Source organism: Equus quagga, chromosome 6, assembly GCF_021613505.1.
Source record: "Equus quagga isolate Etosha38 chromosome 6, UCLA_HA_Equagga_1.0, whole genome shotgun sequence".
Taxonomy (NCBI): Eukaryota; Metazoa; Chordata; class Mammalia; order Perissodactyla; family Equidae; genus Equus; species Equus quagga.
Genome location: NC_060272.1, coordinates 65633428 through 65659718, shown reverse-complemented (window position 1 = coordinate 65659718; position 26291 = coordinate 65633428). Strand labels below are relative to the sequence as shown.

Below are 26291 nucleotides of genomic sequence, written 5' to 3'. Positions count from 1 at the left end.
TTGTAGATCTGGAGCATTGGGCAGGGGGAGGGGTGCTCCCCTTCACCTGTGCTTCCCCCAGCCTCTACTTCTTTCTCTCTGTGAAGCTCTGAGCAATCACAGGACTGGAGAGCCAGTTAGGGGAAGGGGCACTTTCTTACACCTGTGTACCTCCCCCCACCACTGCCTGTCTCTCTATGTGGTGCTCTGGGCTCTGTTGGGGCTCCACCAGCCACCACTTCTCTCTCTGTGCTGTGCTCTGGGTGACCGTGGGGCTGGGGTGCTGGACAGGGATGGGGTGCCTCTCCTCACCTGCGCACCTCACCCAGCTGTGGCCCCTTTCTCTCTGCACTGTGCTCTGGGCCATCATGGAGCTGGAGTTCCAGGTGGGCACAGGGCTCCTCTCCTCACCTGCTCGGCTTTACTTTTAAGCTCAGAAAGTCTTGTCAACATGTGGACCCCTAGCCCTCACAAGAGACTTAATATTCACATCACATTTTAAATTAATTACAATATTATTTATTTAATACATTTGGAATTCAGTTATTTGATATTTATTTATCCCTTGATAGAGTTTGTCTTTCAAATATCATTGTGATAACTGTACAATATTTTAATTAAACATATACAGCAATTTACCTTATCACCTCATTTTGAATACATGAAAGAATGATTAATTAAATATGAATGCCTTTTTTCTTTGGTTTTTCTTTTGCTAAACACTGTTACATTGCTTTTCCAAAAGGATCCAGTTCCAACAAAAATAAAGAGTACTAGTATCACTATAATGATGGAGTATAAAATATAGAAGATTGTGTAATTGTGTTATTGTCCTTTGTTGATTTATCATTCAGTGTTAAATAGAATTATTTGTATTTAATTTTGTCATTTTATAAATTTCTCTTTTCTATGTATTTTTGATTTTATAATTTTATTTTAAATACACAAATGAACACATTATTAAATTATTAGAGATATTTTGAAATAAAACAAATCTTTCAGAGCTTAAAAATCACACCAAAGTTAATATTTCTTCTGTTTTATATTTTTCTTCATTAGGTTTGTTGCAAGTATGCTGCAAGTGAATTAATGTAGATTTACATGAAAGAATAGAAATTGATATAATTATGTCAAATCCTGTGCTTTGAGGTTCCAATGAAGGCTCCATTGAGTAAAATATATCTTAGTTTATGTTAAATTTAAACAAATATTATCAAGCTTGCCTGTAATTTTCAAGTGGCCTGAGACTCTTAAGACTGTGGGACATACAGCACTAGAATATGTCCTCCATGTTGGACGGAGCATGAGTGGCAGGAATGTAGGGAGAAATTACATTAATCCAGGCATCTGAATCCACTTTGATGGAAGAACACTCAAAATACAGGGAATGTGGGGGCTGGCCTGGTGGCATAGTGCTTAAGTTCGCACTTTCTGCTTTGGCAGTCCGGGGTTCGCAGGTTCGGACCCTGGGTGCAGACTTACACATTGCTCATCAAGCCACGCTGTGACAGGGTCCCACATACAAAATAGAGGAAGATTGGCACAGATGTTAGCTCAGGGAAAATGTTCCTCACCAAAAAACAAAATAAAACATGAGGAATGTAGAAGTATAGGAACAAAGTCTCACAAATCTAATATGGCAATGTACCATTGCTTGTTGTATCAATACTTAATTTCTCTAAAAATCTATGCTACAAGTGGACAATTCACTGTAAGACCTTTTCTCATTCACAGCATGTATTAAATAGAGAAGGTAATCAAAAAGTTCACATGGATCCTTTTTGGGCAGTGAGAGATGCAGCAGAATTACACTGATATTATGTCCTAATGAAAAAATACGCTGGTCCAAAATGCCAGGATGGGAACCAAAATGGTTCCCACGAATAAGGAGAGGTAAAGTGAAAATATGGAACCAGTAGTTGAAGCTAAAAAGACAGGAATGTCTGCAAGTTAGTAAAGCCACAAAGAGTAGGAAGACTAAATGCCGTCTATTATGAATTGGTTTCAGCTGGGCATGTGGTCGGCTCAGTTACCTTAAAAGGAGCAGAGGAGCTAAAGCTTAGGAGTCAGGTGATCTTGGTTCATCCACTAACTATCAGTGTGGTCTCAAGTGCATCATTCACCAGCTTCACTTTCAGACATAACAGCCTTGCCAGTTCACTCACAGGATCACATGACTTAAACATGATGAAAGTTCTTTGACAGAGTTGGAGTGATTTATAGATGTAAGGAGGAGAAAGCAAGCTTTACTTTTATGATATTAAAAATGAAGACATAGATAATTATTATCATTGCAGTCTTTATTTTTCTGTTAATAAAGGGAAATTAAATTTAATAATACTAAATAAAATTTTAGGTTTAATTTATGAATACTTAAAGAACTGGCCTATTGAGTGGCTATAAGATTCCTAAATTTTATGTCCCTTTCATTGATTATAATAGAATAATTAAAGACTTCCAAAAAAACAATTCTAACTATTTATGTTAACCTACTCATATATTTAATAAATTCCTTCTCATCCGTTGCCTTTTGCTTAAGCATTATGATCTTTGATTCAAGCATTGGCTTTTTCATATTACAAAAGATATACATTCTTATTGCCTAAAGATTTTTAAAATGTCTAAAGTACAAAAAAGAAAACAAAATTCACCCTAAATCCCACTACCCAGATATATACGTCTTTAAACATATGTGTATATATAAAGACAAATATATATACATATGTATATATGTAGTTTATATAGAAAATTGGGAGCATGCTTTATACCTTTTTTAACAATTATAGGCTTTTATGGAAATATCACAATCACTGTAAGGAAGTCTGCATGACTTTTGTGGAACTTTGACGTCTCCAGATGTGGCGAGGCTCCTTGGAATGCTGTACCTCATTTACAATCCTACACAGCATGCTGGTGAGATAGAGGCCAAGTTTCAAAGGAAAAAATTCCCCCAAAATTTCATAACAAAAGTATTAATAATCTTGTTTTCATTCTGAGAATGATCTAAATCAGAATTGTTACCTTGACTAAAGCCCATAATCTCTTTGATGTTAGGTTTTTATCTTGCCAGATTGTCCTTTGCCTGATTTATTTTCATGAGTGATGATGGGGATTTTAGTCTGCCATATTCATTCATCCACCATCTATTTGACAAACTGTTACTTAATACCTAGGATGTACACAATATTATGTAGCCAGTGGAAGAGAACAAGACCAAGATTAGATTTGGTTTGGAGAGTAATTTAGGCCTAAGGAATGGATGGGTATTCATAAGTTTGAGAAGAAAGTGAACCTACAAAGACCATCCCAGTACAACAGTGATGAAGAATGATTAAAACAGTATTTTATTTTAAAAGACCCAAATACAATATCCACAGATAGTAAGAGTGTTTATAATTTACATATTAGTAATCACATGAGGGAATAAACTAAAGGGAAAAAACCTTCATTAAGAAGAATTAGCAAATTAAAGAAAATGAGGATAACATTATGATCTATCAATATCACATGATGTATTGTATGTAAGTATATTTCATGTAAGTATGCATTGTATGTAACTGACTAGGAAAGGTGAGGCCACAACAACTTAGTCTGCCAGGATTAAAACTATGGCTATAAAACCAAGGAGTGCTACTGAAATAACTTGTTTTTCAAAACTTCTCCTCTGAGATTGCATAAAAATAAATGAAATAACACTTGGAAAAATTCTAGGAACCGACAGTGTGAAGCTAATGAGAAGAGACAAGTGGTAAGTCAGGTGGTCCATGCAGCAGGGCTTTCTAGGCAAGAGAAGAGTGACAGGCGCCCGTACTCCTCTTAATGGAATGATGGCTTTCCTCTGTCCACAACTGAAGAAAATATCACCGAGATTTTTGGCTGGATGCTGAGAAATGCACATGTAAAGGGAAAGAATCTTTCTTTTTTCTTTCCTCCATTGTTTTCCTTTAGAAGTGAACTTGAATGTTTAGAAACAAGAACGAAAGACTTTAGCCCTTTCGTTCTGTAGCAACCAGCTAAGAGACTTCTTAACCTCTGTTTTAATGGGTCAAAAAATATCTATCAGGATAGGGGGAGTGCAACATTTTACTAGAGGAAGAAAACATTGGGGATTAGTTCCTCATCTCTCATGCCCCAGAAAAAATATACAGAAGGAGCTGAATCCCAGGGAAAATCAAAACAGACTCCACTCCACCACTAGTTGAAGAATGAAAAATGACCTGCTCTGCTTTTAGGATCCGATTTGTAAAGAATAGAATGGATTAGCTTACAGCAATGCTAAAATATCACTTTAGTCATTTTGCTATACAATTAAATTAAAAAGAAATCCCAAGAAGTATAGATCACGGTTGTTCATAAATTTCTGTTTGCTTCTTTTTGGCAACTTTTAATCTGAATTAGGTGACTTATAAAAGATGCATTTATACCAGTTTATAAAATCAGGTAAAAACGGACACATTTTTTGGAAACTTGTGATTTTATGGGGTCTTAACAAAACCTCTGCTAATATTGCAGAGTGCAAAACTGTAACCTACTGAAAAATAAACTATTACAAAGTATGTCATTATTATGTTTAAGTTTATGCCAGATGATTAAAACGACTACATGTATTTTTAAAGGCCTCAAATATTCACCAGGTGGCAGTGTTTTCCTTAAGTGTGGTCAAAACAAACTTCATCTGCTTGACCTCATTTATTAAAAGGAGGTAGTGTGACATAAGTGAGCAGATTTATTCCAACAATGTTGAATTTCAATGCTCTGTCTCCTCTGAACATACCCCTCGAAATATCCCTAAGGGAACCTGTTTATTCTTCTATGAGAGTTTCTCCGATCATTTTCCATTATCATGACTTTTCCTTCTCCTTCTCTTTATTCACAGTGAAACTACATTTTATTTGATGGTTAATAACTTGTTTAGATTGTATTTATTTGGACTTCACTCTAGTTTTATAAGCCTAGTCCATTTCTTCTTTCCTGACTTCTAGACATCTCTGAGGTAATGGTCAAACTTCCTGGATCCACCCAACCTTTTATAGATTCACAACCCTCCTAATCATTATGCGGATATCTAGGAAGCCTTTTCTCAAAGGTTTTATCACCAGAATTCAACAAGTTTGCCTCCTGTGATCTGCATCGGCATATTCGAAACCTAATCATAACAACTTAGAAATGTGATGCAAATGTGAATCTTTAGAGATAAATCGAATTAGCCAGCTTGGTTCTGAAGTGAATGATGATGATGATGATGATAACAATACTAAATCTAATGTAAATACACTCTACACTTTACATGAAGTATTTCAAATTTGTAATTCTCATAATCATTATGAGAGGTAGCAATGGCTCTTTTCTGTTTCAAGTTAAATAATTACCATTGGATCATGAAAGTAGTAAGGGGTAGAATTAGGAATTGAATGCCTATCTGTCTGATTCCAAACCTGATCCTTTTCCGTCATGAAACATTTTCTCTTCTGTGAAACTAAGTCTTAATACATTTATTTATATTTGCTATTTTTCATGTTCCACAAAATATTTGACTGGCATTAAAAATGATAAATGTTTAGGACAATTAATTCAATTTGATTCTAGACGAAAACTGAATTTTCAGCCTGTCTCAAGAATGAATAATCTCAGTAATCTTTGGCAAGTTTCCTGAACTTCTCTAAACTTCACTTTCCTCATGTCTGTATAAGGCGATGGTTCTGGGAGTCAGCGTGTATGTGTGGGATTGGGAGGTGAAGGTGATATCAGAATGCTCATTAATTCTATCTGACTTCAAAGTTAGACACTAAGACTTTGCTTTTTGGTTGACAGAATCAGGCAGCGTAGGTTGGGGTTAGGTAGAACACAATATAGTAAGGTAAAAATCCATCCAAAACAGGTGCTTCCAGAATGCATGATTTAATGAACACTACCTGCAAGTTAGGCATTAAATTCAGGCTGAAAAGCACTAAATGTAATACACTTGAAGTGTACTTTCCTAAAGCTAGTAATTTAAGGTCAGGCCAGAAGAATCAAGGATGACAAAGAATTAATGCACTCTGATACTCTAAGGTAAAGTATGCAAGAGAAGTATGAATTAGCAACCTTTAGTACATACATAATTTATGAAATAAAAATTTTTAAAGTTTTCATTGATTGACAGACCTAATAGTTATATGTGTGCAAAGAAAAATATTTCATATTGATTCCATTTAGAGTGAAGAGTAACTCATATTATTGTGCACAAAAAATTCATCTAAGAGGCCAATATATTACACTTTCCCAAATCCACTGAATATTTTTATATACTTTTATCATTTCACAGTCTCTTTGTTCTTTTATTGATATTAAGTTTCTTCAATTTTTGTATCTTGCATAATCTAACATGCATTTTCTTAGACATTAGGTACTATTCCCCCACTCCCACAAAAATATAGATGTAAATGCAATTGGAAAATCAATAATGTATAAAAGCAAAATAGATGAGGACACATATTATATAATATTATTTTTATTAATCTTGAAGCTGCAATTGATTGCCAGATCACATGTCTTGAGATCAAGGGCTTCTACATAACCATATTTTAACAATATTTTGGTCACAGTAGCCAGCTAAGGAAATTTTAAAGACAATAGAATAAAGAGAAAAATCAGCTGCAAGAAGAAAACTGGAAAAGTCACAAATATATGAGATTAAACAAAATGCTATTGAACAACTATTGTGTGAATGAATAAATCAAAGGGAAAATCAAAAAACACCTGAAGACAAATGACAATGAAAACACAACATACCAAAATCTATGTGATACAACAAAAGTGGTACTAAGAGAAAAGTTTATAGTAATGTAGGCCTACCTTAAGAAACAAGAAAAATCTCAAGTAAACAATCTAACTTTACACCTAAAGGAACTAGAAGAAATAAAGCCTAAAATCAGTAGAAGGAACGAAATAATAAAAAATCAGAGCAGAAATAAATAAAATAGAGACTAAAAAGACAATAGAAAAGATCAATGGAACTATGAGTTGGTTCTTTGAAAAAACAAACATAACTTATAAACCTCCAGCTAGACTCACCAAGAAAAAAAGAGAGATGGCATAAATAAAGTCAGAAACAAAAGGGAAGAAATTACAATAGATATCACAGTAATATAAAGGATTATAAGAGAATACTATGAAAAGCTATACATCAACAAATTGGATAATCTAGAAGAAATATATAAATTCTTAGAATTACACAACTTTCCAAAATTGAATTGAGAAGAAATAGAGAACCTGAATAGACTGATCATGAGTAAGGTGACCAAAACAGTAGTGAGAAACCTCCCATAAAACAAAAGTCCAGACCAGATGGCTTCCTCAGTGAATTCTACCAAATATTCAAAGAAGATTTAATACGTATCCTTCTCAAACTCTTCCAAAAACTTCAAGAGGATGGGAAGCTTCTTAACATTCTACAAGGCCAACATTACCCTGATACCAATACCAGACAAGGACAACACACAAAAGAACATTACAGGCCAATATTACTGATCAACATAGGTGCAAAAATGCTCAACAAAATATTAGCAAATCAGATATAACAATACATTAAAAGGATCATACACCATGATCAAGTAGGATTTATTCCAGGGATGCAAGGATGGTTTAACATCTGCAAATCAATCAACATGATATACTACATTAACAAAATGAAGAATAAAAACCACATGATCATTTCAATTGATGTACAGAAAGCATTCAAGATACAGCATCCATTTACGATAAAAACCCGAATAAAATGGATATAGAAGGAGAGTACCTTAACATAATAAAGGCCATATATGACAAACCTACAGCTAACATCATACTCAACAGTGAAAAACTGGAAGCTATCACTCTAAGAACAGAAAGAAGTCAAGGATGCCCACTTTAACCGCTCTTATTTAATATAGTATTGGAAGCCCTACCCAGAACAATTAGGCAAGAAAAAGGAATAAAAGGGATCTACATTGGAAAGGAAGAAGTAAAATTGTCACTATTTACAGATGACATGATTCTATATATAGAATACTCTAAAGAATACACCACAAAAACTATTAGAAATAATAAACAAATACAGTAATGTTGCAGAGTGTGAAGTCAACATACAATCATCAGTTGTGTTTCTGTACACTATCAACAAAATAGCAGAAAGAGAAATCAAGAATGCAATCCCATTTACAATTGCAACAAAAAGAATAAAATATCTTGGAATAAATTTAGTCAAAGAGGTGAAAGGCCTATACACTGAAAACTATAAAACATTGTTGAAAAAAATCGAAGATGATAAAAAGAAATGGAAAGATGATCTGTGCTCATGGATTGGGAGAATTAACATAGTTAAAATGTCCATACTTCCTAAAGCAATCCACAGATTCAGTGTAATCCTTATCAAAGTTTTTCATGGAACGACATTTTTCTTGGAAATAAAACAAAGAATCCTGAAACCTATATGGAACAACAAAAGACCCCCAAAGAGCCAAAGTAATCCTGAGAAAAAAAGAACAAAGATGGAGGTCCCACACTCCCTGGTTTCAAAATATACTACAAAGCAATAGTAATCAAGACAGCACAGTACTGACACAAAAACAGATACACAGATTAACAGGACAGAACTGAGAGCCCAGAAATAAACCCACACAACTATGGACAGCTAATTTTCAATAAAGCAGCCAAGAACATACAGTGAAGAAAGGAAATTATCTTCAACAAATCGTGTTGGGAAAACTGGACAGCCACATGAAGAAAATGAAAGTAGACCATTATCTTACACCATACACAAAAATTAACCCAAAGTGGATCAAAGTAGGACCTTGAATGTAGGACCTGAAACCATAAAATTTCTGAAGAAAACATAAGCAGTATCCTCTTCAACATCAGTTTAATCAGTGTTTTTTTGAATGTCATGTCTTCTCAGGCAAGGGAAACAAGAGAAAAACAAATGGGATTACATCAAACTAAAAAGCTTCTGTCCAGCAAAGGAAACCATCAGTAAAACAAAAAGACAGCCCAACAATTGGGAGAAGATATTTGCAAATCATATAACTGATAAGGCATTAATATCCAAAATATATAAAGAACTCACATGACTCAGCAACAACAACAAAAACAACCCAATTGAAAAATAGGCCAAGGATCTGAACAGACATTTTTCCAAAGAAGATATACAGATGGCCAACAGGCCATGAAAAGATGTTCAACATGACTAATTATTAGGAAAATGCACATCAAAACAATCAGATATCATCTCACACATGTCAGAATGACTATTATTAAAAAGGCAAGAATTAAAAAGTGTTGGAGAGGATGTGGAGAGAAGGGAATCCTCACACACTACTTTTGGGGAATGTAAGCTGGTCCAGCCACTTGGGAAAACAGTATGGAGATTTCTAAAAAAATTAAGAATAGAACTACCATACAATCCAGCTATTCCACTTCTGGACATTTATCCAAAGAAGATGAAAACACTAATTTAAAATATATATACACCCCTATGTTCATTGCAGCATTATTCACAATAGCCAAGACTTGGAAACAACCTACGGGTCCATCAATGGATGAATGGATAAAGAAGATGTGGTGTATATATATACAATGGAATACTACTCACCCATAAAAAAGATGAAACCTTGCCATTTGCAACAACATGGATGGATCTTGAGGGTATTAAGCTATACGAAATAAGTCAGACAGAAAAAGCCAAATACTGTGTGTTTTCAGTCACATGTGGAAGATAAAAACAAAAACAAACAAACACATAGACACAGATAATAGATTGACGGTTACCAGAGGGGAAAGGGGGAGAAGGAAGGGTAAAAGGGATAATAGGGCTCCTGTCTATGGTGATGGATGGTAATTAGTCTTTGGGTGGTGAACGTGACGTAGTCTACACAGAAATCAAAATATAATGACGTACACCTGACATTTACATAATGTTAGAAAACAATGTTACCTCAATAAAAAATTGAATAAAAATAACATAAAAGAAGAAATGAGGAAACACATGATTCCTTCACTGAAACTTTGCTCACTCAAACCATTTTCCTAACTTTCCTATCCATCTCTTCATCTTGAGTTGTTCTCTTTGCTGCTTTGCTACAGTGGAGTTGAAGAAAGAGCAGAAGCCAGTAATTCTGTGTCAAGAAAAATACGGTGATTTTATAATGCTCTTGCTTAGCACCAATAGTAAACACTGTATGGGTGATTGTACCTGATAACCTTTAGAATCTTTTCCAAACCTAAGAAATTATCTATGATTTTAAGAAAAGCCATTCCATTTTCCATTATTTTTGCTATGAAGGGGTATGCGTGCATACAAAAAAGTGTATGTGCATATATATGTATGTGTGTATATGTGTGTGTGTACACACACTTCTTGGTATTATGAAGTTCACAAAGTAGGGGAAAGTGACACATAGTTTCAACATAACATTCTAAGAGGTATGAAGAGGTGTAGGCCAGCCCTGGTGGTCTAGTGGTTAAGATTCAGTGCCCTCAATGCCTTGACCCGGGTTCATCTCCAGGTCAGGGAGCCACGCTACCCATCTGTTGGTTGTCATACTGTGGTGGCTGTGTGTTGCTGTGATGCTGAAAGTATTTCAAACACCAACGGTGTCATCCATGGTGAACGGGTTTCAGCAGAGCTTCCAGACCAAGACAGACTAGGAAGAAGGACCTGGCCACTCACTTCCCAAACAACTGGCCATGAAAACCCAATGAATAGCAATTAAACATCGTCTAATGTAGAGCTGGAAGATGAGAGGATGGCACAAAAAGACGAGGCAGGGCTCCACTCCGCTGTAAACAGGGTCGCTAGGAGTCAGAATCAATTCAATGGCACTAACGACAACTAACGCAAAAATGAAGTGGTGTATCAGGATACAATGGTAGCAAAGAAGAGGGATCTTTAATTCCATCAGGATTTCATAATTTATCTCACACATAAATGAGGAGAAAGATTTGTGTTGTCTGCAAAATAACCTCCTTCAGTCTGAGAGGCAGGGTCCATCTCTGCAGAGTCTCAGCCGGCAGGTCTCAGTTCAGAGACAAGCTCCTCTCTGAGTCCCTCAGCCTCTCCAACCACAGGATGACATTGAAACGTGCATTCCTTAACATGCAATCCTCTACACTCTTGTTAACCTCCCTCTTGCCACTAATTTCTCAATGTGCCAGCCCTGTTTCCTTATTACTGCCCATCTTTTCTACAACAATCTAGGAGAAATTGAGGAACCTGGATAACCAGTTTTGTTAAATCAGTAACTTTAAAGCACTTAAGATTAGGTCAGGAGCCTCCAGATGAAGGACTTTCAGGATATTCCTGTGAGTCAAGGCCATGGAGACATCTTTCCATGCTGCTCGAGGACTAATTTTTACTCCTAGGCTCCAGCATGTTCTGAAGGGCTGAGATTACTTTCTATCTGATGGCCAGAGTAAGCAGGCAGTTGGGCAAAGGAAGAGCAAGGTCATGAAAACAGAGAAACTGACATTCAAATCTCCCTTGGGCAAGTTATTCAATTTCTCTGAGCTTCAATTTTCTTATCTGTAATGGTTCAGTATAACTGGGAGGACTCAATTCAAAAAATGTGAAAATACACACTAGGCAGTCAAAAAAAAGTTTGTTAAAAAAAAGTTTGTTGTATTCTCTACTCACATGCTCATGCATTTATTCCTTCTTTAACCCCATTATTTAGTAGCGGCTGCTTAGATAAATGACAAACAAAGATTCTAAGCCTACCTTTAAGGTTAGCAAGAATGCACCCCGCAAATCGTTAGAGGGGTCTGCATAGGTTGCTAGAGGAGAGAAAGGCGTTTAAGTCCTCAGTTATTGACGCTGGCTTTGGGTAAGGTAACCTCTTTTTTTTAAAATGGCAATAATGAAAGAACTTATCACAAAGGTTGTTATGAGGTTTAAATGAGATAACAGCGTAGAATGTTCTTAGGAGAACGCCCAGCACATTGTAATACTCAATGAATGTTAACAATTTTTATTATTATCCCTTAACCTACAACCACTATGGTAAAATGTAATAGCAATTTACAATGTATCTCAACTTATTTGCTTTTTCAATTATGTGTTGTTTTGGAGAAAAATTATTCAATACTCTGCTCATTAAGGATTCTCTCATATTTTAGACAGTGGATAATACCCATAATGTAAAGTCTAAATAAATGCATAATTATTTCTAATATGTACTTTACTTATCATGGTATTATTGTATTAAAAATTCACATTTATGTCTGATGATACCAGTGCTGCTTAACAATTAAGTCTGTATCTCGAAATCAAACAAACATATATACTTTCCTAGGAGATTCCAGAAACTAAGAAGGAATTTTGCAATTAGGTTACACACATGAGGAGATGAGGACCGTGTAAGGTCGAGCCCCCTCCACTCACCCATCATGATCTCATTTAAAGGAAAAGAAGTTATGCATTCAGTTGGTAAATTTGCAGTTATGCAATTCTCTTACCCTCCAAAATCTATTCCCTCGTTCTGGGTGGGTTTGAGCCTTCTCTAGGAAGGGTGTGTTCTATAAGTTGGCCCTGACATGCTGAAAGCTCACACTTTGGAATCATTGTCAAGTGTTTCTAATATATGATTCAAACAATAGCAGCTTGGAATATTGATATGCCTAGAAGCTAAATGATCCAGAAAATGATTGCATAAAGAATAAATTGTGATAATGAAAATGTTAGCACTTTTTCTTTTTAAATGCCTAAAAAATTGCTTCTTAAAAAGAACATTTAAAATTCTACACTACTTAAATTCTCATTTTCTTGTGTTTCAGATATTAAAGCAATAAAACTTTACTTATTTTGCATCTAATCAGAGAATAAGTAAATATAGTAGGTTGAAAGAAAAGGGCATTTTGAAAACAGTTAGGAGACATTCTAATCATAATATGTATTTTTTATAATTCTCAATTATATTAACACCTTACCTATTCAATTAATTACAATTGTTAAGTGACTCACTTTATTCTTCAATGATTAATTTTTCAAATTATTATAATTAATGAAATTCATTAATATATTTCCTAATGAGACATCATGTTATTATTTTTAGACTGAATCACAATATTTATAATGTATTTCGGGGATTTAATAAAAATGACCACCAAAACTTTTCACCAAAGTTCACATTTGAAAGATTAGTTTCACTCTTCTATTTTAACACTAACTCACTCTTTATACTGGCCCTAACATTTCACAATGCATTTGCTTTGAGAAATATCTAGCTGCTTCAATGTCCATATGCATTTTTTATTAAATTAAATTTAATAAAGGCGAAATGCTCAAATGGCAGCAAGGTGGAGAGACTTACAGATACTGAGCTCTCTTAATGCTGAGCACTCTAGTGTGTTCACTATTTAATCTTTACAACAACCTGGTGAGCAAGGACTATAATCCTCCTCTTCTTTATGAGAAAGTCTAGCCTCAAAGACTAAATGATTTGCCTGAGATTATAAAACAGGATTTCCATCCAACTCTTTCTTTCTCTCAACTCTCTTCTCTACATCTCACTCCTTCCTTGTCCAAAAACAGAGACTACGGGCCCTGTCCTGTATTTTCCTACTGTAGAATGGAAATGCCTCAATGCTTGGAGCTTTGTTTTATTACTTGAGGTGGTTGTTTTTCACTGGATTTTCAGAAAGGGCTAAAAGCCTTTTACTCCTGTGGGTTCCAAACATATTTAATGATTATTATTTGTTTTTCTGTTCATAGTAAGTGCGGTATGCTGAGAGCAAAGAGCAAGAGAACATGTTTCAGAGGGCTCATTTACCTAAAATTTGCTGGTTTTCCAGAAGAATAAAATGTCAATGTGACAAAGGAAGTTAAATGGTGTGTTATGCTGAGTCATAATGTCCAGTTAGCTTCAGCCACGTTGTCAAATTAATAGTGTAACATAGTCCATCTTTTAAAAATTCTTCCATTTAAGATGGTATTATTCAGATCTCACATGATTGCAAATTACCAGCTGACTAAACACAATCTATGTTCTATGTTGTAATAGTTTTTAAACTCCCTGCTGTGGAATAATGACAACTTAATTTTTAGACTTTCGAAGTACTTGTTAATAAAAATACTTTATATTGGTTACTACTTTACATTACTAAGATCATATTGGGGGACATTTTTCAGCTTTTTCATATTAATGGTAGTTTTAGACAATACTGAAAATAAGTTTTCTATTGATAGTTTACATCAAAATATAAAGAAAGTGCAATTGATGATTTATCAGGCTATGTCTCACAAATATTTTGGTGGAGAACATCTTTAATACTCTACAGTAATTCTCTCTCAGTCACTCACTCTTGCTTTCGCTCTCTCTCTCTCTGAATTTTGATAGTCCCTAAAATTATGGTTACACATATATTTAGGTTCATTTACTGTCAATATCCAGGATGTCATAAAAACAAATAGAAATGGGTAACCTCAATTGGTTAACCACTGAGGAAGCTGAAATGTTTGCATTCTGCAAGGGGCAGCTCTAAAGACTAGGGCATATAGGCTGTCTCAGTGTACAGTATCACTTATTAGGCACCATATGATTTCACGGGACTGCAGAAGGTAAATTACTTGTTCTGAAGCCCAGCGAGGAAAACCACATGAATGCAAGAGTTAAAAGTAAACATTTTCAGGGCATCTGAGTCGATGCAGAAAGTAAATGGATTCAATCTGAAAATTTTACGTTTGTTTAAAGAACATAGTTCTCCGCCCCGTAGCCAGGGATATATTTATTAGCATCCACATCAGCTGAAAATTGTTCTTTACTTTTAATCAGCAGCGTATGTTTTGGGTTGCACGTATATTTGCATTAATATGCTAATACCAATCTCCTATTTCTTTGATTTTCTGATCACATAATAAGTACTGATTCTAAAACCACAAATTGTATTAGCAAATTTACTGAAACTATTAAAAAAAGATCCCCTATGCACACTGAGATGGAAAGAAAAAGAATAAACTGAATTAAATTCTCCTTTACTCTCTGAACAGAGTTTCTGTTTCCAATGATTGCACTTTTCAAATGAAAGAAGAAGACATGTACTCTAGTGGGTATATTGCTGATGCGTAACTTCATCGTTTCAGCATATGTTGCATTATTAGTATACTTGTTTGTCAATAGGAAGACAGAGATGATGGCATAATACAGTAATAATAGTATATTATGCTGTTATCACGTTACCTTATGAAACACTTTTGCAGAACTCAAACACCACGGGTAAGTGGTATTCAAGTAAATCAATACTGTGATCCTAATTAACAGCCTAGAAAACCAAGGCTCAGAATGGTTCAGAGACTTGTCCTGTTAGTAAGTGGTAAATAGAGCTGGAAGTCAGCATTTCTATCACTCAATTCTGTTCTTCTCCAGCACTTCACAGTTTCTAACGACATTGTTATTCCTTAGTATTTATTGAGTGACTAAATTATAAACGGAATTATAATATCAAGATAGAGACACAGTCTGAATATGTGGATCTAGAGGCCCTTTTAAATTTATCTAACTCATATCCTAAATTAGGATAATTAACTAATGATTTAAATGACTCCCTTCAAATTGGTGCAGTGGCTAGAGCCAGACAACATAGTGGTTGACTTTTGTGACTCTTGAGTTCCAGTACTGATATTTCCTGGGTTTGTGATCTGGGACATACTGCTTATGCCTTTTGGGGGTCTTCATTTTCTCACCTTCAAATGAGGATAACAATAGTATGTACCTTCATAGGATAATGTGAAGATTAAATGACATAACGCAAACAAAATTCTTATCACAGTTACTGGCCTAGTGACAGGCTCAATGAATGCTACCTAGTATTATTATTGTTGCTGTCATTATTACTATCATTATTAATATCATCATTCAGACTATTCTGAAGTTGGTTGCTATTAATTTATAGATCCTTTTATTCAGGTCAAACTCCAAACCCCATCGGATCTCTCTTTCCTTTCCCTCCTTTGTAAAATGAAGAGATTAGATTAGATGATCTCCAAAATCTCTTATGACTATAAAATCTGGTATTCCTTCTAGCAGAGCTTTAAAACCAAAATTTCTTCAACTGAAATACTCTAGGATCTTAAATATTGAATGAATAAGTAATCTTTAGCAAAGTCTTTTTCCCAAAGAAGAGAAAAAATAAAAATATTAGTAAAACTGGGAAACTCTCATATATTAAAGACCACTGAATCATTAGTATTTAAGGGAATTAACTCAAATCTCCTGAAAGCCAGGTTAGCATAGCATAGTTCAACACACCTAACCTAAACAGCTATAGGTATTCGGTAACTTTCAACATCCTCTAAGTCAGTTGTCAAAATGTTATCTCCAGACCAGCACATTAGTATCACCTGAGTACTTGTTAGAAACACAAGTTCCAGAGCCCCATTCTTGACCTGTGGCATCAGAGGCTCTTGGGCGGGGTCCAGCAGTCTGTGTTGTAACAAGCCCACCCAGTGTTTCTGATGATGCTTAAGACTGAGAACCTCTGTATAAGTGAAAAATGGAAAAGAAAGTTCTGTTTCTGATAAAAATTTACTGAAGCAGCTGAAACTGAAATTGAATCTGGCCTTAGAAGACCTTGAAGAGAAAGGTCTGCGAGAAATAATTAGAAGTCAAGTAACCAATCAATTGACTGAAAAGGCTGGTAAGATGTCACTCTAAGTTATTCCTTGTAGATAAATAAGGTACCAAGGAGGTTAAAGAAAAGTTCAATAAAATCATCAGAGAAAATCAGACTAATGATTCCGGCAAGAGAGCATTCCCCATAAGAATACATAATGTTTTATCTTCCTGCTTAGTGTAGAGAACCACATGGTCTCTAGGCTGTCTACTACATGAAAGAAATGAACTGAGTATTATCCTTTCCGTTTTTCTATAGTAAAAATAAAACACTAGGAACTCAATACCCTGATTTATGAAGGTCTACATTAAATACGGAAGGAAATATTTAATGATCTATGCCCATCTATTTATCTTCATTAGATGCTGCATGGAAAAAATCTTTTAATATACTAGCCATCACAAACATTCAAACAATACGTCAGGGAAAGAAGAGAAAATCAATGTCATAATGATAGGAAGACAAGTGATTTCATTTGTTTCAATGTCCTTACTATTTATATATCAATTCCAGACTCTTTCTTAAGTCCAAAATTTCTATTGCCTCCTAGACATCGATTTCAATAAATCGTAAACTGAGTATATCCAACCAGGTCCTATAAACTCATTAAGTATCTCACTTAACTTTCTCTAGTTATAAACCTTTAAACATTCTTCCTCCTTCTTCTTCAGGCCCTTCTCCTTCTCCTTCATGCCCCCTACCCAGGAATATTTTGTATTTATCAAATCCAGTCAACTTAGCTTCATAATTAGCTGAGGATTTATTTCTCTTTCATCTTTTCCATTGTGATCCCCTTTATTCATATTCTTGTGATATTTTTCCTGTCTCTCTTCACAACTAGACCTCAAGACTCTGGAGAACAGGAACTGTGCCTCCTCCCCAGCACCCAGCACAGGGCCTGACACAGTAAGCATACACAAATCCTAAGCTGTTCCCTGGTGAATGTACTGCAATGGTAGACAAATTAATCTGAAATCTCATAGCTCTCATGATTTCAGGATGCCATCAAACACTGCATCTTTTTCCACAGAAAGAAATTAATGTGTGCCAAATTTGTAAAAGACGAATATATATCCTAAACCACATTTGTCACATTTTAAGTTCTACGTAAGCGTTCCAATCATCAGATTTGTATAATTTTTATATTAGATCCTCTTTGTTGACTCATTTTAGGACAACTTATGTTTATTTTGTCGACTTGGGTATTGTTTTCAGGTTTTAACACTTGACTTCAATAAACCTCAACAAAATTAATGGACTGTGTTCCAGAGTCTTTGGGGGATATCCATGAGAATGGGAATTAGGCAAATTATAATAATACCCAAAATGGCTTTCAATGATCACAAGAATCATCTAAGGAATTACAATTTATGGGAGAAAAATTCCTATCAAGAACATATTTGCTACCTACAACACACTGTTTTTTGGAAACTGTTATTCCAAAAGATGTTGGCTGCACTGGAGATGTATTACCCAAGTAAACCACAGATCAACAGCCAAGCTCTAATGGGATTTCACTGCACCCCCAGCCCTGGGAACATCTCTTCTGTGCTATACTGTATACATTTCATGTTGTAATAGCCTCACTTTCGTTGTACCAGATACCAGGAATTCTGAGGTAGATCGGATTTGTTCTATCAAAATTATAACGTTCAAGCAAAAAGATACAATTTTTGTTTATTCCCAGTGCCTTCACTGAAGAGGAATTCTACAATGTACAAATAGAAAAGGAAAATTCTTGGCCAGCAAACTGATACAAGATAAATCTTCCAGGAACACGTGGCCCGGGATATTTCAGACTCCTGGCAGATTGCAAACCTTTACTGCCTTTTATTAATAATCAGGGTTCAGATCAAGTGCCTCTAAGGAGCCAAGACCACTTGTGAGACTAGAGTTTAGCTCAGAAGTTGAATATCTTCCAACAAGCACTCTCATAATAGCAGATATCTTCTCCAGACACCAAATTACTCTGGGCAGCACAAATGTCATTGACTAAAGAGACATTGAAATGTATGGCAAATTTCTCTAGAAAATATAACTAGGAAAGTTATTTAATAATAAACATGAAAAACAAATTTAATGGCAGTTTTGTTCTATAGACTTGTTCCACTCTAAAATGATCTAGACCTTCAGTCACAACATCTATCTTATGTTTGCCTACACAGGCATAAAACAAGAAGGTGTACAATATAAGATCATTGTTATTAAAAATGCAAATACTGGGGCTGACTCCGTGGCCGAGTGGTTAGGTTCGGGCGCTCTGCTGCGGCGGCCCAGGGTTCAGATCCCGGGCGCGGACATGGCCCCGCTCATCAGGCCACGTTGAGGCGGCGTCCCACATCCCACAGCAAGAAGGACCTGCAGCTAAGATATACAACTATGTACTGGGGGGTGGGGGGCGGTTTGGGAAATAAAGCAGGAAAAAAAACCAAGATTGGCAACAGTTGTTAGCCCAGGTGCCAATCCTTAAAAAAAAAAAGGAAGATTGGCAACAGTTGTTAGCCTAGGTGCCAATATTAAAAAAGAAAATGCAAATGCTTTAAGGGTGTGATTGCGGAAGAAATTTCAAAATCATAAGGTGACTAAGGAAATAGCACCTGAACTAACACAGATAAAAACAGACTCCTGTTCATTCCCGCCTGTGTTCTGCACTTCCTTAGTGGTGATAAGCTGGGATATAACATAACGTAAGTCTTTAGATGCACCCACTACCTATCCATCCCTGCCAGGGTTTGTAAAAGTTTGAAAGGATAGATAAAACAAGCAAATTTTCCTATCAGTAAAGTTTTACCAATATGATAGGAAGGTAACCTACAAATAACTGGGTATGAAACAAACAACAAAACACCAGTATAACGACAAGCAGAGAAATACTGTTACTGTGGAGTGTTGTTTTATCAAAGTTTAGGTTTGGGTAAGAAGAAAGAGTGAACAGTGATGAGTTATAAGAATGGTCCATAGAGCACAGACTTTTGAGAACACAGGGAGAGCTTTTCAGGTGACACTCAGCCAAGAAGTTCTTCTCCCAATAATAGCAAGGATCGTATAAAAGTCTTCCAGTGAAGCAAACGTAATGGTAGCTACAGTAGACTTTGCTTTAAATGAATGTAACATCTCCTAATAGTCTATATTTTCAGAGATAGAGATTTGCATTATCAAGCAGGACAGAAATTGCTAGAGCTGTAATAACACACATTTTATGTGATTTCACTTTAAAAGACAGATTTTGAGCCACTGCAGTAAGAGCAATGTCTTTGCAATTAGCCAATTAGACTTGATACAGGGAACTGAAGAGTCCCATGTGAAAGGAATAAGGATCAAATAGATTCAGGTACAGGCAGTAACAAAGGGAAAGATCTAGACAAACAAAAACAGACTCCTTTTTTGTTTCTGTCTACAATTTCTCCACTTCCTTAGTGGTAAAAAACCAGGAAGATAACAGGGGAAAAAACCACATTGTATTGATAATTGTGCGCCATTTTTGCTTATTTTCTACTGAAGACGTTGACCTATAGCTACACTTTTGCCATTAGTAAATTAGATATAGTTAGGTCTACATTCAGAGCTCAGTTCTTTTCTAGTAATATTTTTGTTTTTTTATTTAAGTCTCAATTTAAAAGAATCCACTAGAGTTGGCTCAGAGCAATATCAAAATTAGATGGTGCAACTCACTTTTGCAGTAAGATGCAGAATCTCAGAAGAGGCAAGCAGGTTAAACAGGAAAATGGCCAAAGAATTCAGTCTGCTGCTGTAGAATGTTAGGAAATAAAAAACAAGAGGAAAAACACCACACATACACAGTAAGCCCCCAAAACCATTATATGTTGAGCACTACATAGAAATGTTTCCAATGTACGGGAAGCCAACATATGTTACTTGGTTTTGCTTTAGTTCTCACTAAAGGTCTGATTTGCCAGAGTAGGCAGTGCAGGAGGAGATGACTGTCGGAGGATGTGAACTGTGTACTTAACAGTTATTTTCCGTGGCAATGCTTCTGATTCCAATGCTTCTATTTCTTAAAATTTGGGAGAATTTGAATATCTATAGAACCTTTACGAAAGGAAAATAAATTAAAAATAGTATTTTGCAAGTACCTGTTTTTCTCCACTGGGCTTTTTGTGGTTCAGTAACAGCTCAACAGCGCCGACGACTTCTTTCCTTATAGCATGTAATAGAGCATCTCCGACATAGACATTAAAGCTTAAGAGCAGTTCAATGAGCTCCAAGTTCTCATTTTCAATTGCAATGAGGAGAGCAGTTCTTCCAAGAGGATCAATGCAATTAATATTGATTTTAAAATAAATTTCAGCTTCCTCTAGGGATTTCTTGACGCTTGCATAATCTCCCTTTTCCACAGCATTTAAGTAGGCTTTTTCTGACGGTGAGAGTTCCGATTCTGCTCGAACTATCCTTAGAGGGATGCGATCTCTGTAGGGGGCATTAACATTTCTTTTGTAATAGAACTGAGCCATGTTTCATGCCATGCTATTTCTTTGTCTCTGAAAGTGCAAACAAAAACCAAAAAACACAAGGATTAGCGTTAGTATATTTTTTAATTACTTTGCATCACATGTAACAACTCATAATGATGCCAATAATAACAATGATACCATTATTAAGTAATAAGAGTTAAGAATTTTTTCCCCTTAAACAATGGAAATAGAAAATAATTCTTCAGTTACCTAGAAACACAAGTGGCAAAGTCCTAATCTAAGAGGAATAAAAAGAGGTTAGCATTCGGCAAGTTATTTTAAAAAGTGACATTCGTCAGAGGATGCACCTATAATTTTTGGAAATTATTTACAAAATTTATTATAAATATGTAGTTTTTAGCAGAGAACCTTGAAAATCAAAGGCTATATTTTAAAGTCCCAAAACTGGACCAGAGATCTTCAAATATATCATTCACAGTCAATTTTGTTAATCATGGAGATGCTGTTGAGATTATGGAATATCACTACCTGGGTAAAATGTTTTTCACCTGTCATGTATTCTATTCTCAATGTTAGTAAGTACTGACAACAAAGGTAATGTGAGTTATGACATTACTGTCAATAAAATATCATACTGACCTTGATGAGCATAATTTTATTTTTTCTCTTTGTAAGGAATTCACTGAGGGGGAAGGAATGTGCACTGATGATATTAATGAACGAGATGAGTCTAGGCAATTCAATTTCCAAAGGAAGGGTTTAGAAAAGAATTAAAAACATAGAAAGTTGATTATGAAATATCATTTCCTTTTTTTTTCCTTTGGTCAGGAAGATTGGTCTTGAGCTAACACCTGTTGCCAATCTTCCTCTTTTTGCTTGAGGAAGAGTGGCCCTGAGCTAACATCTGTGCTCATCTTCTTCTATTCTTCTTCTATATGTGGGATGCTGCCACAGCATGGCTTGATGAACAGTGTAGGTCTGTGCAGGAGATCCAAACCTGCAACCCTGGGCATCCGAAGCAGACGGTGTGAACTTAAGCACTAAGCCATCAGGCCAGCCCTGCAAAATACTATTTTCTTAATTTTATTACTTTATATCATGAAACAATAAACTACAAGGCAGAACTATATTCATAATAAAATGTATTATTATTTGGAAGTTACAGTAAAGAAACAGTTGAAGAAGAGGAAATTATTTCAAATAAATAAAAGATCGTCTTAAGATAGATTAATAAGAACATGTTTGCTGGAAAGTATATTGATTTGGTATCATCCTAATGACACAAATTTAGAGAATAATATATTATGTTTTGAATAGAATTTCTTTATTGCTGTTAGTTTCTGATTTCATACTTATGAACTATTTTATTATTCTGTGTCATTTATATTCAACTCACATGTTTATTTACACACATTTACTATATTAAATTAAAATTAATGGGGCATTCTAGGTACCTGAACATGCATATTCATCTTAATTGATCTTTTTAGACCTAATCATCTTATGAGTAAATTAACGTAATTTGAATAATGCTTTAACTGTAGATTAAATATGCTTTGCATTAACAAATGTAATTATATTTAATGTGATGTTTTCAATTTGGGATATTACACATTGTTTGTATGCTACATCAATTTAATGGTAATTTTAGTTAACAAGTAGTTAAATTTTACCCTTTGATGTTCAGATTATTCATCTTGATTTCTCAAATATCTTTGTTCAGAATCTAAAAGATAAAACTATTATTTCGTTCCTTTCTGGCATAATAGATTTAATATTTTATTGAGGCCCCTTCACAGACTAACCAAAAACTGGGAATCCCATAATCCGGAAAACTTTTCTCAAATATTTCACATTTTATTAGTTTTGGTGTTTTAAACGTATAATGATCAACTAAACAGCATTATGTAAATTTATTTTCTCAATTGCAGACAGGGGGTGTTGAGAGTTTTTTAAGTGGCAATGTTAATTTTTAGAGCAAAATGAAGAGTAATACTGGTGTTCAAATGTATTAATTTTAGATGTGCAAATTACTTGCTTGAAGTGTGATTATAATTTTCATATTTTGGGGATGCTTTAACTCACCAGGATAATGGTAATAGTATATATATGATCAGATAACAAGAACAGTTTAATATTCCTCCAGTATAATTAAAATGTCAATAAATCGGAATCATTATGATTCTACATATCTTATTTTAATTTTCTGATCCTGAATGCCCCATTTATGTATCAGTAGTAACGTTAACACATTTGTCTTAGAAAGTCAGCCTTTTGTCACCCACTTCCCCAGCACTTCTTTCCAAATCCATGTCAGCATCCATAAAAGCATGTGGGATCAATGTCATGGCCTCCACATTGTAATTTATTAATCTAAATCCTTCAGAATGACAATAACTAACATTTATATTCCATTTCAGCAGTACACATTCTTCTTTATTATCTCACGTCTTCCTCACCCATGCTTCTTGGAAAAATATGTGAATATTCCTTTTTCAGAGTTGAATTCTAGGTTTCCTACCAATAATGTCTTTGCTTAAGACTAATGTTTGAATATAGCTTACCCAAAATACAGGTTAAAATGAAAGTATGAACACACACACACACACACACACACACACACTGTATCCAAACTTCATGTGAATTGTGGCTCAATCAAGATTAGGGATCAGCCTAGATGATGGAAAAATTGTATTTTATTTTATTTTATTTACTTTCTTTTATTAAACATGGTACCAAATAAAGAATTAGATAGCAAACAACATCTGACTTCTCATTTTCAAAGGGAAGAATATCGGTGACAATGAAGGGACTGGTGCACAATATAGAAAGTACTAGAGAACTTGGGGGAGGGGACAGATAATGAGAAGTTAGACATCAAAATCTATTTCATTTAACCCAGATAACTGCCATAAATGTAAACTACCTAAGTATGTTTTAAAAAGAGGATACTACACGGAAAGAAAGACATATTTAGTCAGCACTGTATTTAAGACAAGAACTGGGCATGAGCCATGATGTTAGAACCTGCTTCTCCATCAGCAAAGTGAGGAAAACAGCACTTATGAAGGCCTGGGTGAGAAGGAGCAGTTAGTACTGAGGAAGATCTTTTCCTAACTATAATGTTCTCCTTCAATTTCTTGGATTTGAAAAAATTTAAGAACTCACATTGGGAAGGACAGACGGATTTGAAACTTATTTAAAATTTAAATACAATAAATAAATACAATTTAGTTATTTATGATGGAATATTGAAAAAAGAGAGAGAAAGAGAGAACAATTCTGATGGCTAAAACCTTAAAAGAGGAAGGAAGAGAACATAATTCAGTACGTAGACTTCTCCCCTGGCTTACTTGAGATGCAAGGATATTCACAGAAGGACGAAATCAAGTTTAACATTTTAAAGCTGAGATATATGAATCCAACAGTGAGTGGCAGGTGCTGATAAGGCTGATGGAGTTCCTGCGCTGACACACTTATCAGCCGCGATGGAATTGCTACTGGATAGAAAGTCTGTCAAAGAACAGGGCAGTCAGTGCAGCTAATACTTTGACTGAAGCGTGAAAATAAAAGCTTCTTCCTGGTCCCGCACTTTCAGAATGAACTTTCTGGAGGGGAAAAGATTTTTTTTCCCCATGAAATTACAGAATTTAACAGATCTTCTGAATTCAATGACTCCGTTATAACATATAAACCAGAAGTGAAATCACTGCTTCATCAGGTTATATTTCAAAGACTCAGAAGAGAAATGGGAAGTGATGGAAAAAACCTCAAATCTCGTGATGTGAAATTTTAACTAACTTAAGGTTTATTTTCCCTAAAGGAGTGAGGCTTTAAAAGAAACAAAAAGGTGACAAGAGCCTCAACTCAATATCAATCCCCAAAGAAATTTAAGGAATTGTTACTGGATACGAGGACACATAATTATCTAAGCAACAAAAAGATATACAGGAAAACAGAAGTTCTAGCTATTTATGTGGATCTGAAGGCATATTCCCAAAGGATAAACTTAGTTGTGCGGTGGAAGGAACAGTGAACTTGAATTCCAAGCAACGTAAAGGAAAGAAAATATTCAGAAATCTCCACTCAAGTAGACATTATTAAAGGCACAGTGAATTTTCCCCAAACATCTCTCACTCTTTTTTTTTCTTTTTATTCTCTAGTTCACTGTCAACAGATACAAGTTCACAGGTGTGATCTCATGACACAGTGAGAAATAAAGTCCTCTTCTTCTTGTTAGGATACTCCAACCCACACGTAAGTTACATTTGTGCTTTTTCTGGAATCTGATATGAAAGAACTTATCCCCAGATACCTTATTCAGAATCAGTCCAATTTGTATTTCTTCTTGCTATTGGTATCGCATATTATCTCAATAATCTTTGGCATAATACATATTCCACATAAAAGCATAAAGCTCTGAGATTTGCCACCATTCTAAATTCCAGACCCTTTCTACTTTCTTTGGACAGGATGTTATAGGCACATTTCAGTAGCTGAAAGTCTTATTCCAAAAATGCCACACTTTGACTGAAATATTTTGTGACTTAGCCTGACCAAAAATTCACTGCCAAATTTTTTCTTTTGTTTTGATGTTGTAAAAGCACAATGAACTATTAAATTTCTTTAAAAGGTTTTAGAAATCCAATTGTGAATTCCAAGAAGATAGTGTTACAGTACTCAATGAAAGGAAAAGCACTTTACTAACTAAAATATTATGACATCCTGGAATTTTAAAGAAGAAAGTCAAGATTATACCCATTTTTAAAATTGAAGCTTCTAATGATTTAACAAGCACCAAACTTAAACTAAACACTAAATATCCCCATTTAAAAAATACACATACTGAGGAGAATGGCACAGGCAAGGCAAAAATGTCTATCATTTTAGTCTCATGTGATTTGGAAAACATATGCAGCCGTCAAAGCTTGAATTTCCACTCTGAGAGTCAGAATGTGTGCATTTATCTACTTCTTTTTTCCCTCCAATTTCAAAGGAAAAAATGGTCTCTCTCCACTCCAGCTATCAATCCTGCTGTCTGAATTTTCACCCATCTCTAGGTCTGTTTCAGACTTTAAATCTCTTTCTGAAAACTGACCTTTTCCCTTCAAATTTCGAATGTACTGAAATCTCACAATTATTTTAAAATTCTAACTATCTTTGGTAATTCTCTGCCTCTTATCTCAGATTTTCTTTATCTTATAAACTTTACACTCATCTCTTACTTACTCATTTACTCTTTCACATGGTATTTATGTC

At 35.0% G+C, this 26291-nt stretch overlaps 1 protein-coding gene across 4 annotated transcripts in view; it reads right to left on the bottom strand.

Moving 5' to 3' along the window:
• TRPC4 (transient receptor potential cation channel subfamily C member 4) overlaps nucleotides 1-26291 on the bottom strand; it is a 206894-nt gene that overhangs the window by 131203 nt on the left and 49400 nt on the right. For all 4 annotated transcript variants that reach the window (XM_046663667.1, XM_046663666.1, XM_046663669.1 and 1 more), the window contains one exon: nucleotides 20694-21098. In XM_046663667.1, the coding sequence (XP_046519623.1) occupies nucleotides 20694-21071 (378 nt within the window). In that variant the 5' untranslated portion in view covers nucleotides 21072-21098. The remainder of the gene's footprint in view (nucleotides 1-20693; nucleotides 21099-26291) is intronic.